At 43.9% G+C, this 17,106-nt stretch overlaps 1 protein-coding gene across 1 annotated transcript; it reads right to left on the minus strand.

Annotated features, from left to right (window-relative positions):
• Positions 1-5,209: 5,209 nt before the first annotated feature.
• On the minus strand, positions 5,210-15,497 carry LOC134405745 (vomeronasal type-2 receptor 26-like). Its single transcript, XM_063136997.1, has 5 exons — positions 15,219-15,497; positions 11,829-12,680; positions 9,721-9,948; positions 8,393-8,519; positions 5,210-6,111 (listed from the first exon to the last, which is right to left on the minus strand). Exons 1-5 carry the CDS (start codon positions 15,495-15,497, stop codon positions 5,210-5,212), a joined length of 2,388 nt encoding a protein of 795 aa, XP_062993067.1.
• Positions 15,498-17,106: the final 1,609 nt, after the last annotated feature.

The raw sequence follows: 17,106 nt of genomic DNA on the forward strand, positions 1-17,106 counted from the left end.
CACCAATTCAGAATTACAGGTTCTTTGGAACATTGCAGGGGAAAACACACACTCAAGTTTATCACACATTTCAGCAGAAGTTTCTTCAATGGGATAGCAAGAGAACTTTTATAGCTAAGTGCTTAAGGAAAGGTCCATAGTTGTGTGGGTGCACAAGCAGAAAGAACCTTAGTTGCTATAACCATCAGTAAGCTCTGAGCGGTACCACTCCAGACTTTTCTTTAGCTCAGTGGTGAAAGGGAAGGCATTAGGAGAAGATAAGTCTTTTTAAAAATAAATATAGGGTCTCTGCTCCCCCTGCCCCTGATTCCCCCCCCAATGTCTGATGCCCTCCCTGCCCGCTCGCTTGCCCTCCCCCGTCCACCATGCCCTGTCCCCCGTCCTTCTTTCCCCCCTTCCCCGATGCCCTGTCCCCCGTCCTTCTTTCCCCCCATCCCCGATGCCCATGCCCATACCCGTTCTTCTTCCCCCCCTCTCCTGCCGGGTCCGGCCTTTCCCCCGGCCCCTATCTCCCCCCCCCCCGTGATCCCCCCCCAGCCCGATGGGCACAGCACTCAGGAGTGCTGTGGCCAGTCCGAGTCTTCTCCCGGCTACTCGTGAGTAAGTGCACAGCCGGGAAAAGCCACAGACCCTGCTATACCTTCCGCAGCCCTGGCCTCAGGCCGGGGCTGTGGAAAAGCCGGGCCATAAGCGAACCCGCTTATCCTGGCTTAAGGGAGGTCTTAGCCCGGCCTAACCACAGAATCCCCTGTGTGTCATCTGGATGCACAGGAGGGAGACCGGGCCTCACACTGCACTAAGACCTCGTCTAGCAACAGCCTTAGTTGCTGGATCACACCGTAGGGTTATAATGTCCATTAGCTTTCCAGCATTGTAAGCATTGCATGTTTGGATCCCATGTCAGATACATGTGGCCATACTTTCTGACTACTTCTGACTTATATCACCTATGCATGATTTCATTATGGAGGAGGGAGCCAACCTGCTTTACTGAGACACAGGCCTTTGCTAGACCATGGGTTAGCCCGGGGCTCACCCCGGGCTCACCCCTGTGTGTCCAGATAACACACAGGGGATCCTGGGCTCAGGCAGGGATCAACCTTCCCTGGCCCCGGGATAATGGGCACCACTTTTGGCCCGGTATTTCCCATGGTCTTGGGCTGAGCCTGGCTTTTCCTGGCTACCGCAATTATTCACAAGTAGCTGGGAAAGGGGCACAGTGCTCCGCAGGAGTGCTGCGGCCATCAGGGCAGGGCAAAGTGATTGGGGCGGGGGAAGCCTTGCTTTTATGCACACTCACTTGTCTTATTCAGGGTTTGGATTGTGCAGTGTAAAGGATTGGACTGATGGGTCCCTTTCTGTCTGTAGCCCCAGCTCTAAATGGTGCAGGGTTTAATAACTTCCTTTCATATTGGTTCATTGTTTTACTAGTGACAACAGGAACTCCTGTGGGACTTGGAGAAGTCGTCGTCGTAGTAATCATCAATACGATAATTATAGGGGAATTAATGATCTATTCAGAATTAGAGTTTCTTTGCAAATTTATCATGCACTTTAGCAGAGGTCTCATCAGAGGGATAGGATGGTAAGAGGGTCAAAGTGTATGCTTTACCTGCACAAAGTCTTAGGTTCAATCCCTGGCATCTCATGATAAGGCTGAGGAAGAACTCCATCAGAAACCCTGGAGATCATTGCCAATCATAACTGAGCAAAATGAAACTGATGATCTCATTTGGCAAAAGGCATTTTCCTCCTATGTTCCTAGATAATGACCAAAAGAAAGGAGAGACCACTAGGAAAACAAGATCTTAAAGTAGAAATGGCTAACATGAAAATTAAAAAAAAAAATCTGTTTCTATTCATGGCACACTGTAGGATACACATTTTAAATTTGGCTTATTTCATAGAAACAAAGAATAGTAGAACTGGAAGGGGCCTATAAGGCCATCGAGTCCAACCCCCTGCTCAATGCAGGAATCCACATCAATGCACCCCTGACAGATGGCTGTTCAGCTGCCTCTTGAATGCCTCCAGTGTGGGACAGACCACTACCTTCCTAGGTCATTGGTTCCATTGTTATGCTGCTCGAACAGTCAGGAAGTTTTTCCTGATGTCCAGCTGGAATCTGGATTCCTGAGCCCATTATTCCATATGCTGCACTCTGGAATGATTGAGAAGAGATCCTGGCCCTCCTCTGTGTGACAACCTTTTAAGTATTTGAAGAGTGCTATCATGTCTTCCCTCAATCTTCTCTTCTCCAGGCTAAACATGTCCAGTTCTTTCAATTTGTCCTTATAAGGCTTTGATTCATAGAATCATAGAATCATAGAATAGCAGAGTTGGAAGGGGCCTACAAGGCCATCGAGTCTGTTCGATTGTTCTATTCCAGTCTGGAATCGACTGTTCGATTACAGACCCTGATCATCCTCTTTGCCCTTGTTGTGCAACTAGAGTGCCTCAAACCACAGGCGGCCACTTCAGCTGTCATGGATCAACTAACTATCCCTTCCATTCTAACCAAAAATGGCACCAGTTGTTTTCTCCAACTCTGCTAAAGTGCAAACAAAACAAAAGTAATAGATATGTTTCCATATTTATTCCCCCAACTCCACACCAAGATGAAGATATGAAATACTGGAAATGGAGTGAACTAACGACATTATTATTATTATTATTATTATTATTATTATTATTATTATTTGGGAGTACAAAATTCTTATTTCCTCAGTTTCAACTTCACAACTGAAGTGTGCATAGGCATATTTATTAAAATAAAAGTTAAATAAGTTTCTGACTACAATTATATTATTGCAGTGCCAAAATCTGTTCTCTAAATATCCAAATGTTTTCATCCCAGATTAAAAAAAATGCTTCCGCTTTTCTTCCTCATTTTCAGGGCACTTCCAAAAAAAAAAAAAAAAGAAGAAGAAGAAGAAAAAAAGAAGAAGATTTGAATTCATTTTAGCAATGTTTTTAAGTTTACCTTTTTTGTTGTAATTTGAAGTTGAGCAGGAATGCTGCATGTGCTTTCATCTCTATTACATCTCTCTCTTTCTCTGCAGGCTCCCTAGCCGTCCACACTTCCTAATCTGAAAAAAGCCCCATGGGAGGGATTAGTTACCTTTAGCTGAAGCGTGGGAAGTCAGGGAGACTGCAAACCACTTGGTCACCTGGAGAACCACAAGTCTGGGAATGCATCCTCTGGGCCTTTTCCCTGGTAAATTTGGGCCCAGTCCCGTTTGCCCAGGAGATCTCGGTTTTTCCGGCCACCCATCTGGTCACCCTACTATTAAGGCTTGCCTGCTGCAACCACAGGAGCCTCTTCACCTTTTTTCTTATGTTGCTCTGATCAGTGGCACCACTCTGGAAGTGGTAGGTGTCCAGTTGTCACAGACAATACAATTTGTTGTATTGCAAGAATCTTAAGACACCAGAGACATCTTCTTAAACACTCCTTTATTCTCGACCTAGACTGCAACTACAACTCTAACAAATACACTCCAATCTTCCTGACTCCACCCCTTTACTTCCTCTTCCTCTCAGCTCCCCTCCATGCCTCTCCTACAACTCCCAACATGCAATTCACCTACCACAACACCAAATATCCCCTTTATTTAAACACAATAACTTTTCCCCACCCTAGTACATAACAGACTAGCCTAGTACATAACAGACTAGCACATCCCTGCAAACAACATAATACAACTTTTATCCTTGAGTCAATAACACATCAGACATGACACAACAGACACTTTTTGACATAAGGGAAGCCATGTTTGATAGATCTGATCATTCTGGATAGAAAGGTCAAACATTGTGCATTGTTTTAATAGCTGAGTTGTTGTTGTTGTTATTTACATTTGTATACTGCCCCATAGCCAAGGCTCTCTGGGCATAGGATAAAAACACATAAAAACAATATACAAAAATGTAAAATCACAAAAACATACAATTTTAAACCACGAAAACTTACAAAAAACAAGCCCAGGCTAATTACACATTGCTAAATGCATGGGAGAAGAGAAAAGTCTTGACCTGGCGCCAAAACGATAACAATGTCAGCGCCAAGCCAAGGCCTTGTCAGGGAGATTGTTCCACAATTGGGCGCAGTGTATCGGTAGGGTCATGTCGGGAGAGGCGTTCTATCAGGTATTGTGGTCCCAAGGTGTGTAAGGCTTTATAGGTTAAAAACAGCACCTTGAATTAGGTTCGGAAACATACAGGCATCCAATGCAAGTGGGCCAGAGTGGGTCTTATATGTTCGAACCTTCTGGTCCTTGTTATCAATCTGGCTGCTGCATTTTGCACAAGCTACAGCTTCTGAACCATCTTAAAAATTGTCTGTGTCTCACAAGACACCCCCGTACCCGCATATGTACCTCGCTTGTGCAAACTGAAAGAATCTGTGGTCAGGCTAGACTTCCTTTTTTCCTAGCTGCCAGGCCAGATTTCCCTTTCTTCCTAGTTGTTCAGGTAACTGGCCAGCTACAGGAAAGTTGTGGTCAGCTAGAATTTCCATCTTTGAAAACAAGCTTTCTGCTCATGCTCTAGTTACTTCTGCTGAACTTGCTAATAAAAGCTGATTGTATCTAGTATTGGGGCAGAGAGAGCCTTTGCACTTTTGCTAAGGTGTCTCCTCTCTCTCCCCTACAGTGATTGCTTTAACCCATATAAAAGTCATGTTGTACAGGAAAGTGTCTCCGAGTGTTTGGGCTAGCACACGATGCCTGCATTTTGGGGGCTTTGGACTGCCTTCTTCCCTACTTGCTTGACTGGCAGCCTGGGGTGGCCTGGCCAGCCAGCCAACACCTTGTGCCCACCTACCTGGTGACTCCTCCTCCTTTTCCTCCAACTCGCTTCTTCTTCCCGCACCTGAGGAGCTCCCCTCCCTCCTCTTCCTCCCCTACCCAAGGAACACCTGGAAGAGTCAGGAGAATATCGCATGATATTTTAAATTCTTGCAGGAGTGGCCAGGACTTCAGTAGAGGTTACGGACTCTTGCAGGAACTGCCAGGACCTCTTGTGTCATCTCAGCTGACTCTCCCAGGAAGCCTGCAGGTGGGGCATAAGGTGGGAGCATCCTGCCAGTCAGTGGGCTGGCACATAGGGAGGAAAGCGCTTTTGCCATCACTGCCCAGAAAAAGTGAGGTGGTGCTTGAGGCAGCAACATAGCTGGGGCTGAGAGTGGGGCTGTATAGTTTTAGATTCATTAATTCTGTCTTCTCATTAGCTGCTGCCTGTTATTTAACTCAGGCCTTAACAGAATGATATAGCACTTGGGAGGAAAAATACAGCCCAGTAAACCAGCACTGGAGGACAGGATGGAGAAGATCTCCACAGCCACCATGTATTTTCCTTTTGTGCTCAGATAAGTTGGAACAAAGGACAGCCAGACACTGCAGAAGACCAACATGCTAAGGGTGATAAATTTGGCTTCGTTAAAACTGTCAGGTAACTTCCTGCCTAGGAAAGCCACCGTGAAGCTAACAATGGCCAGGAAACCCATAAAGCCCAGGACACAGTAGAACATTACAACTGAACCTTCATTACATTCCAGTATAATTTCTTCAGGCATTGAATGAACATCAAAATCTGGAAATGGCGGAGATAGTGATAGCCAAACTGCAGAAATAGTGACTTGAGTAAAGGAGCTGGAAAGGACAATGGAATTAGCCAGTCTTTTTCCCACCCATCTCCTCATTCTGGATCCCGGCTTGGTGGCCATGAAAGCAAGAACCACAGTGATGGTTTTGGCCAAAACACAAGAAACGGCCACTGAAAAGATGATACCAAAAGCAGTTTGTTGAAGGAGACAAGTCGCCTTCTCAGGTCGGCCGATGAATAGCAAGGCACAAAGGAAGGAGAGCAGAAGGGAGATAAGGAGAGCAAAGGTGAGGTTTCGGTTGTTGGCTTTGACTATGGGCGTGTCCTTGTGCTTAATGAAGATCCAAAGGACCAAAATTGTGATGGCAGAAAAGAAAAGAGCCACAATTGCTAAACTGATCCCCAATGGTTCTTCATAAGTCAGAAAGCTGATATCTTTGGGAATGCACAAATCCTGGTGCTTGTTTGGATAATGATCTTCTGGACATTCATCACAGTTATCCATATCTGAAAAAGAGGACCCCACCCAAAAAAAAATGGAATTGTTGCATACAGTGCAATACAGTCATCCATATGAGTAAACTCTAAATGAGGCCAGTTACCTTAAAACCACTTTGCAGCCTTGCAAAGCAATTATTATTAGCATCACAGAAGCAATGGTAATATTAACACCCATCAGGAAATTGATCATTCTGCCCTGTTAAATGATGATTGGTATTACATGATGCTTCTATTTATAAAATTGAAATGTTTTGACCAATCTTAGTTATCATCCCGTTCATCTCTATTTTGTCTGAATGTACTGGAATCCTTTCCTTTTCTTTCTTTGATATTCAGAGCTGTGCATATTAGAGTCCAGATCCATCATATCTGGACTCATGTTTTAATTGTTCCTACTGCTTTTAAATTATTGTTTTAACTTGGTTCATGGTTTAATTTGTTTTTAGCTGCACATATGTATTGTTTATACTGTATGCTTTTATCTGTACGCCACCCTGAGATCTTAATGATATAGGGCGGGATACAAATGTTTTAAATCAACAAATTTTTGTGAACCGCCCAGAGAGCTTCGGCTATTGGGCGGTATAAAAATGTAATAAATAAATAAATAAATAAATAAATAATATTAAACTGCATCCCCTTATCATCAAATGCGACTTAACTGTGAGCAGCTTGTCTCATACTTGTGAGAAATGGGTGCCTACAATCTCTATATATGTCACAATCCAGGGTGTGGGCGGCAGGGTCCTTAAGCAGGAACGCCGGGGCCGGGACAGACGGAGACGGAACTGGCTTGGACAGTTGGAATACTGGTGGAGCAAGCTGGGAGTGAGGCATGGGTCTCGGGTGGTAGAGTCCAACAGAGGGCCAGAGGCAGGAGGCAGATCCAGGAAACAGGCACAAGGTCAGACACAGGTTCAGAATCCAAGCAGGGGGCAGAGGCAGAGTCCAGTCAACAAGCAGGCAAGGTCCAGGCAGGGATCAAGGCAAGAGGCAGAGTCCAGGAAGAACAGAGTCCAAACAAGGACCGGAGGCAAAAGTCAATGGTCAAAAGCAATGCAAAGTTCAGGCATGTACCAGGTAGTGAAGGGAGCAGAGGCAGAGGCAGAGGCATGGTCAAGATGAGCAAGAGGTCCAGCGAGGCAAAATCTGTGATAGCAAATGGTCAGGAACCAGCTGCAGCTAGCATGAGAGACCGTGTTGCTGTGGCAAAGGCTGAAGGGGAAATGCAGTTCTTAAATAGGCCTTTCCTGGCCGCTCCCAGCTGTTGTGTATAAGCCCACCTGGGAGTGCCTGCTGGTCTGGGCCTGAACCCTGCGAGGCTTTACCATCCAGAGCTCACATCCCGCGAAGCCCTGTGGCTAGTTATATGGAAAGCTGCTGCCAGATGGTGCTGCAGGACAGGACAGATCCTGACAATGTAGCTATGTCATGCCTGAGCCAGAGCTAGGCCAGGATGATTCTTTTGATGAACCTGAGGTCGCAATGTCTGAAGAGTACATGGAGCTCCCTGAAAGTAGTGCAACTCCAGGCCCCTCCAGCACTTGTAGGGAAGCTGAATTGGGCCCTTCAACAGTGGTGGGCTGTGAAGAACTGATGAACAGGGACCCCGAGGAACATGCCGCACCTTTGGTGTCAGAGAAGGAGGCTGAACAACTGTCCAGCTTGAGAGCACTAGAGCCAGAAGACGCAGGCATAGGCTGCTACTTGGAGGCAAAATATGCATCTCAAGGCCCAAAACAACCAGGCTTCTGATGAATAAAAACTTACTCAGGGCTAAAGGTCTTACTCATGTGTAAGACCAATATGAGAGCACTAATAATCAGCAGTTGAGACTTGGGTGTGGCTCTCAAAGCTCAGGCTATATAAGGTTTCACTTGGAACTTGCTTCCTGCTGGAATGAAGTATTTCTACCCGCTCCAGTGCTTTGAACACTTGCTTCATGGCTGTTCATGATTTATGACTGCTGCTAGATACTACAATTTGGACTCCATTTGTGTTGGACTTTTACTTGTGTTTTGACCTTCGTCATGCCTTAGGCCCCTCTCTTGGAACTCTCATTCTTGACTAACAATACTGTGTTCTTGACATTTGTCTGCTTACTGACTTCTCCAGCTTTGAACTGCCCTCTTGCTACACTGATACAACTGTGTTTGACCTCTTGTATGTCTGCTGACTTGCTCTCAAATTTGCCCCATTGTTGGCCTAGGGCTGAGCCTGACCCAGCCATAGCAGGACAATGTGATGAATTTCAAGGACATACACTTAATACCGTGACATTTCTTACCTTTCTGATTTGAAATCTTCCCTTCTGGGCATGGAATGCAATCATAACAGCAAAATGGATTCCCTTCCTTCTTTGTCTTACTGTAACCCAATGGGCAAACGTCGTTGCACAGAGAAAGTGGCTGAACCTTTGTGAAAATGAAAGTGGTGAATTTTTAAATGGGCCTGTTCAGACAACATGCTAAGTCATCGTTAGCCTGCTAAGCCTTTTGCAGCAAATGGTTAGTGACCATGTCATAAACCATGGTTATGTAGCCACCATGATTAGGAATGGTTCCTACGACCTGCTAAGTCATGGTTCACACAACACACTAAGCCATAATGTTTAGCTCAAAATGCTTAACCATTGAGGCTTAGCGTGTTGTCTGAACAGGGTCAACATTTAGAAAATGCCTTTGTGGAGTTTATATCTCACTGCTTGCCAGTTAGCACATTTAGATAAATATTTCATTCAGTTGTGTCCGCAAAGTCAGGTGAAGCCCAACCAATGATTTCTACTCTAATCTTTCGAGAATATGAAAAAGTCAAATGTTTCCAATCCCTGTAAAATTTTGCCAATGCTTACAATGTCATTTGCAAAGAAACAAACAAACAATAAAAAGTCTGTGTTGCTTGGTTACATTGATTTACATATGTAAATAATTATGTTTAGCAGATTTTTAAATTTTCTTTTTTCTTTTTAATTTTTTTAAACTTTTTTCTTCAATTTTTTATTGAATTTTCAAAAACACAGAAAAAAACCCCCAAACAAAAATAGAACACATTAGTATTAATTCACAATCCCTCTCCTTCCCCTCCCCACGCGTGTTCAGTTTCAAAATTCTTCTTTGTCCATCTTTTATTTTGTTCCAGGGTATTATATTATTTTATCCTATTTCATTCATTTAAAATCTTCTTCTTTTCATCAGTTCCACAAATTTCTATAAGCTTCTGCCGACGTTATTCAGTTTGATTCTTTGTTTCATATAGTCTATGTATTTTCGTCAGTCCTTCTTCAAAAGCAGAATTTATTTTTGCTGTTGAAGTTTACAATTCCCACATAAATTGTGCTGTATTCAATGTGACTTAGTCCTATATAATTTTAGATAGAATTACTGCTTTAGAGGCCAAAAAACAAAAACAAAAAACTCACATTAAACTAATTCAGTTTCTATATTTTGCAACATTAATGTATGGGATATAAAATCATGGTTGGAATGGGCCTCAGCAAAATAGCAAAGTACACTGCCTTGCTCATTTTAGTGCCTGAACAATTACCTACTTCTTGAAAATAAAGGTGGTGGTGGAGTCAAATGACTAGATGTACCCAAAACTATGTAGTGATTTTACCTGGTTAAATCTTCTGGGCCATTCAATGCCATCCACAGAAATGCTTAACATTTTGTCTTTGGGAGCAATGCGATCAATTCTTCCAATTTTGACTCTAAGAAAGGACTGGTTTGGAAATGTGACCCAGTTGATAATGTCAAAACCAGCTACTAATTCCCCATTTTCATCAAAGGAAATTTTGTCTCCAGAACTGTTGTTAAATGATACCTTTCTCAAATAGTGGTGAAGCTAAATTGAAATAACAGAAAAGGCGAAATACTTATAGGGCCAAGTTGCAGCTCTATATTTATTTATTTATCTATACCGCCCAATAGCTGGAGATCTCTGGGCGGTTCACAAAAATGTGCCAGATGCATCCTATATTATTATTATTATTATTATTATTATTATTATTATTATTATTATTATTATTACATTTATATCCTGCTTATTTTTCTGTTAAGGAACCCAAGGTGGTGAACATAATCCTCCTCCTCTCCATTTTATCCTCACAACAACAACCCTGTGAGGTAGGTTGGGCTGAGAGTCTGTGGCTTTAGCTAGATCTACCTGTTAGTCTGCGATGGAGGGGTGAAGATCTTGTGATGGTTTTGTCACAAGATCCACCCTCTGTTTACATGCGGTGCGCAACAACCTCAGAGGAAGAGTCGGTGCACCCGCCATGTTTTTATTTTCTTAAAGATGCAGCAGTGCAGGCACGCTCGTTCGCAAAAGGTAGGTGGATTTTTTTTAAAAAAAAAAATATTTTCCTTGCTCTCCCCCAATGGGCACAGTGCTCCTGAGGAGCTCTGTGCCCTGTGCGTGGGTTCCTGCTCCTCACAAGTAACCGTGAGGAGCCGGGACAAACCACAGCACCCTGCCACACATTCTGCGGTCTCAGGCTCAGCCCAAGACCTTGAAAAAACTGGGCCAAAAGGGCAGGGAGAGATCCCAGGGCAAGGGAGGGATCATCTCTCCCTGATCCTGGGATCCCCTGTGCATCATGTGAATGCACAGGGATGATCCCAGGGATCACCCCAGGATTTTGCCCCATCTACCTATGGCCTGTGACTGGCCCAAAGTTACCCAGTGGGTTTCCATGGCCGAGTGGGGACTAGAACCTGGATCTTCTGACTCCCAGTCCAACACTCTAACCACTACACCACACTTGTCATTATAGCTAGGCATGCACCAATACCCAAGATTCAGTTTGGTCTCCAATACAGGGACCCTTTGCATGCAAAACACAAACTCTACCACTGCACAGCCCATCCCTCTGTGGTCCTGCTGAAAGTGGTGCACTATGGTGTATTGTGTATGGGAGGATGAATTCCATTGGGCACTTGAGCTAATTGGACTCCACAGGGCAGAATGCCAACATCTCACCTGTGGGGGATGGTAGCTCTGATTTCAGTGGGACTGTGAATCCATTCTGGGTCTCAGCAGAACTCTAAAGGAGCTATCCAACCCTAGAAGGATAGCCAAACCAGTCCATATTGGGTAGTGATATTGGGCCTGTATGATCTTTCTTGCATTTGTGTACTCAGGACTAGGGATGTGCTCCGCTTCTCCTCGGACCGGAGAAGCAGGAGCGGATCAGGGGGCTTTGCCTCCCCTTAAGGCAGAGGCGAAGAGGATTGGGGGAGCCGCAGAGCATTGCGGAGCGGATCGAGGTGCAGGTGGATCCTTCGCCTCGATCTGGAGCTCTGCAAAAAAGGTAAGTGGGGGTTACCTGGCCCTGCTGCTGCCGCCCGTGCGGCGACGGCGGCAGAGCCAGGTAAGGGAGCAAGGGGGAGGGGGGTCTTACCTGTGTCCATCACGGCCCATCCCAGCTTCACTAGAGCCCGTGGCTCAACCAGGATGTGTAGGCCGGGACCTACAGTTCCTGGTTGAGCCGCGGGCTCTAGTGAAGCTGGGATGGGCCGCGACAGACACAGGTAAGGGGGAGGAAGGAGGGGGGCCTTACCTGACACCACTCCCTGCCACTGCGGAGCTCCGATTCGGAGCCGGAGCTCCGCAGCTGAGCAGAATGGCCCATAGGCAGACCGAGGCAGGGTGGAGCAGGCCTGATCCACAATTTGCGGATCGGGCGTGAAGAGGACCGTGCACACCCCTACTCAGGACATTACCTGCCATGGCTGTTGATTCAGAAGTTCCCGCCTCACCCCATCCACCATTGCTCTACGTTTGGATGCCAATGAATGCATGGATTGAAAAGCATGTGCCACAGTATGGACAGCATTGTAGACACTGTAGCTGTGGCTGGTCATGCTCATTTCAAAAACGGAAGCAGGAAGACTCGCCAATTTCTCTTCCCCAGTGCAGATTTTCTCATTCTGCTTTTCTACCTCAGTGTCTGGAAAAACACAGTGAAATGCCTGTTGCCAGAAGTCCCGGAGAAAACCATCTTCTTTATCTGAAGTAGGGTTTCTGTTGTGAAGAAAATTCTGGAATCCTATCACATCCTTTGAGTGAATCGCTAAGGATAGAGCACCATGGATGATATCTATGTCCCAATATCTTTGAAAGGGAACTGATGTGAACTCCATCTGGGCAGTCATTATCCAGACTTTTGTCTTCACTGGTATGTCAAAAGTTTCTGAAACTGCCGGAAACATTATCAGAAATATCATTGTGTGAATTTCACCATGTACAATCACAACACTGGCAGTACTACTCATAATAAGCTGGTATGTTTTCGTCCACTCTGCCACCATTTCAGCAATACCAGTGTTAAAATACACTGTTGGAAATGTTTCTATAAAGTCAAAGCAGATTCCTCTCTGAGAAAAGTCAGGGAGCACATTCTGTACAAACTCTTCTCCACTGAAATGTACAGAAATTACGCCAATCCAGGTCCACTTAAAGAGCAGCAGCAACTGGAGCATGCCTGTGTACTGGTGATCTCCTTTGGGGAACATACCTTGGAAGAAAACTTCTTGAGTTTGGTCATTCATCACTGGAACAGAGCCATATCCGAGCTATAAGGAAGATAAACAAAATGATGGAACTAGGAAATTGGAAAAGGCATTTTAAAGGTTCTGTTAACTACAAACCCACCAAATGAGAATCTCTTTGAAACATATGCCAAAGCTTTGTGTGTTTTTGTGCAGTTTTGTGTCACAAATCGCAAGTTTTGTGGCACCACTCACAACTGTGTATTCATACATCAAGTGCAGGTTCGGAGTAAATACACCAAAAAAATAAGAAGCAAAAAAGCAACTTTGTCATATCACCTCCAAACCTATGCCAAAGTTTTGTGCTATTTTTTTTTTTTTGCCATTTTGTGCTGCAGACCCCAAGTTTTGTGCGTCCCCCACCCCCCACTCCCCCAAGCCTGAAAAATGACATACAGGACAAAACTAGCACAAAATTTTAACACACATTTGAAAAGAATGTTATAGCCTGCTTGAAATTGCTTGGAACAAAATGCCAATGTCCTTGTAAAACATTTGTAACATTTTGTTTCAAACATTTTCAAGCAGTCTTCAAAGTTCTGGGCAATATCGTCTTGCCTTCTCTTACAGGAGCTGTCATTTGTTCCTCTGTACCTGTGAAGGAACAACAAGAACAGCAGTAACAATTTACAATCCCAATCCCGACAATTTACAATTTTTGTAGCCAAAAATCCTTCCAAATTGGTGTCCTTCCAAATTTTGGCCTCACTGCATGGGCACTCACTGATGAAGGAGGCTGGAATAATGGCATGGTTTCTGTAGTTGATCACAGCAACGCATGATAAAATTGCTCTCCTGGCTTTGGACAGCAAGACAATAATAATAATAATAATAATAATAATAATAATAATAATAATAATAATAATAATAAAATAATGCTTTAAACACTTTCTGCTTTAAACACTTTTGCAACTTGTCTTTAAGAATTAGTGTTGGGTGTAGTAATTTATATGTGTAGGAGTGTATACACACATCTCATGGTCTTTTGTTAAGTGTTTAACTGTACTCAGTGTATGCAGTTAGGTGCTCTTTGCGTTCTGCTCATTTTTTATTTGTTGTTTGAGCCAGTGAGAAGTGGTGATTGAAGTGGTCTGTCTGTCTTCTTGTCTAATCCTCTCTCTGGTAAATAAGGGGTTAACACCAAAATAAATTCTAATGAGAAAATTTCCCCAAAAGCATAGAGGAAGCAAAGGCCTCATAACAGATGGAGACTTTGATCCACTCTGTCAGGGTCATTTTGGAAACCGTCTACCCCATGGTATAGGTTGAAAAGAAATAACTTATCAGAAACCCCCAAAACCTTCAGGTAAATTTTGATGGAACTTTTGACATCTATTTTGTGTACGCTGGATTCATATGTAACACCACCAAGGCCTTAGCTAGACCTAAGGTTTATCCCAGACAAATGGAGGGATCATCCCTGCCTACTCCCGGGATCCCCTGTGTGTCATTTAGATGCACAGGGATGAACCTGGGACGATCCTGGGACATACGCTTGGTCAAGCCATGGACCAGGTATGAGTGAAAACTATACATTTCTATTGCCAGTTAACACTCCCAGATTTGCTAATAAGTATGTCAAAATGATGGCTATTAGGAATGGACTTTCCAGAAAAGCAATTGAAGAGGAAAGTGTGTAATGGCTAAAAAAAAGATGAATTAGGGTCCCTTGGGCATTGTTTAAGGGCTCATCTACACGAAGCAGGATATTCTACTATGAAAGTGGTATATAAAAGGCAGGAGCCACATTTCTGCTTTACAGCAGTATTGAAGTGCACTGACTCTTGGGGCCCATGACACATACCATATACCACTTTCATATACCAAGCAGGATTTTTATATCCTGCTTGGTGTAGATGCGTCTTGGGCCCCAACAGTTGTCAATACATTTCAGTACCACTACAAAGCAGTAGTGTAGAACCTGCTGTGCACTTCAATACCGCTATAAAGCAGTAGTGTGGCTCCTACCTTTTATATACCGCTTTCATACTGCTTTCATAGTGGAATATCCTGCTTAGTGTTGATGAGCCCTAAGTCTGAGATTGGGTATCTGTGAACTGTAGGTGATTTCAGCAGGGCTGTCCTTCTCATAAAGATTTTGGAGTCAGAATAGGTAGCCATAGAATCTTTAGGCCCTTTGAAGAGCACAGGAGAAAAACTGATATTTACCATTTGAGAAGATTGGGGCATAGTTCCTGTTCCAGTGCAGCCTGGAGCAAAGCAACCAAACTATGCTGTAGCTACAGGACTATCCACCTGGGGAACTCTTAGGGCTCATCTTTATAGCAGTATTGAAGTGCACTGTTGGGGCTCATTGACACTTATTATATCCCACTTTCATACCACTATATGCTGCTTGGTGTAGCTCCTGCCTTTTATATACTGCTTTCATAGTGGAATATCCTGCTTGGTGTAGATGAGCCCTCCTGGAACTCTTCAGAATGTCATGAAGCAATTCTTCTTTTTAATTTAATTGTCATTTGGCGGAGGGATAAGCGCTTTTGCACTTGCATAAATAAAACGAAATAACTTGAAATCTTATGTTCCATGTGCACATCTTACCTGTGGAACCTTGTAAATGAATAGGATGTCTGCCATGTAGAGACTCACATCTGAGTTAGGACCCCCGATGACAGATACTACATTATCCTGGACGTCACACTTGTAGTTAGGGATGAATTTGCCCCATGTGGAGAGAAGTTCCATTGAGGCGAGATAGATCCAGTTTGCAACGAAATGGCTGTTATAGATGTGGAAGCCCAGGGTGAGGTTGGGCAAGTGCTGATGATTTTCATTGATCTCCTTTACAGCAAACATGAAAGCCAGGGTGTGCTGGTACATCTGAGACACGAATCTGCAATGCGATTGACGGGCTGCATCAGAGGGCCTCCGCTTCACAATACAGAGTGTGCTACAGTTCCATTCTATAGATGTCTAGTAAATATATTGGTCCCGTTCGGACGACACCTTAAACCATGGCTTTAACCATGGTGGTTCAGAAAGCTGGGCTGTGTTCAGAAGACACCTTAAACCACGACTTTAGCCATGGTGAATAAAGCAAAAAAGCCTTATTTACCATGGATAAAGCCATGGTTTAAGGTGTGTTCTGAATGGGCAGATTGTACAAAATAGATGATATGGCTCCAATTCAGGGCAGTGTGATGAAGCACTGACACAGTGGCACATTGACCTCGACTTGTCCTGTCTCTGACCAATACCACTATGACTTTAGAAGCCATGCATACATTCATTAACACATATACGATGTTTGAAACCCATTTGAAGATGTTTAGTATCTTATTGCTATTGGCCTTCAGTTACAACTTTATAACCCATGCATTGCTGCTGCTGCTGCTGCTGTTTCATCCCACTGCTAAAAACTGTTTCAAAGTGACTCTCACACACAAATACAGGTATCCATAATAAATATAAAAGGAAAAGGTAGCACAAGACCATCCTTCTCAGAAGGAGGAATTGATCACAGTTGGTTTATTTATTTATTTATTTATTTACTTATTACATTTCTATACCGCCCAATAGCCAGATCTCTCTGGGTGGATCACAAAAATTAAAAACATTCAAAGTATAAAATAAAACCATAATATAAAATACAATATAAAAGCTCAACCAGATAAAAACAGCAGCAATGCAAAATTACAAATTTAAAACACCAAGTTAAAATTTATTTATAGTCTTCACCTGGCGTCTAAAAGCATATAATGTAGGTGCCAAGTGAACCTCCTGAGGGAGCTCATTCCACAGCCGGGGTGCCACAGCAGAGAAGGCCCTCCTCCTGGTAGCCACCTCCCTCACTTCCTTTGGCAGGGGCTCACGGAGAAGGACCCCTGAGGATGACCTTAGTGTCCAGGCAGGTACATATGGGAGGAGGCGTTCCTTCAGATAGCCTGGCCCCAAGCCATTTAGGGCTTTAAATGTTAATACCAGCACTTTGAATCGGGCCCGGACCTGGACTGGCAGCCAATGAAGCTGGAGAAGGACTGGCGTGATGTGGTCTCATTGGCCAGTCCCTGTTAGTAAATGTGCTGCCCTGTTTTGTACCAGTTGAAGTTTCCGGACCGTTTTCAAAGGCAGCCCCACGTATAACGCATTGCAGTAATCCAGTTAGTTGTTCCCTCACTGCTATTTTTTTATATATATAATCCAAGAGGGGCAAGGATCCAACATGGAAGTGGTTGCATGAACCTGTTGAAGCAACTTGTGAACCTCCTTGAATTGTACCAACTAAAAATCATGCAAGAAAAATGGACAAGGCTGTGCTCTGGATACCTCTCCTGATTCACCTGCTGTAATACTAGAATCTAAGTACTGGAGGATGCAAGATATTTTATTCTGGATCCAGATATGTTGCAGTGGACATCAGATGGACCCATGGTATCCTTAAGGGCAACTTGTAATAGACCCTGGATGCACCTGAAAAGCTCCAAATAGA

The sequence above is a fragment of the Elgaria multicarinata genome, chromosome 11, assembly GCF_023053635.1.
Source record: "Elgaria multicarinata webbii isolate HBS135686 ecotype San Diego chromosome 11, rElgMul1.1.pri, whole genome shotgun sequence".
Classification (NCBI taxonomy): Eukaryota; Metazoa; Chordata; class Lepidosauria; order Squamata; family Anguidae; genus Elgaria; species Elgaria multicarinata.

Coding starts and splice junctions, on each gene's coding strand:
- LOC134405745 (XM_063136997.1), bottom strand. CDS start 15,497: ATGTACCAGCACACCCTGGCTTTCATGTTTGCTGTAAAGGAGATCAAT. Junction 8,520..9,720: donor GGCCCAGAAGATTTAACCAG/GTAAAATCACTA, acceptor ATTTTCACAAAG/GTTCAGCCACTTTCTCTGTG. Junction 6,112..8,392: donor GAAGATTTCAAATCAGAAAG/GTAAGAAATGTC, acceptor CCTCTTTTTCAG/ATATGGATAACTGTGATGAA.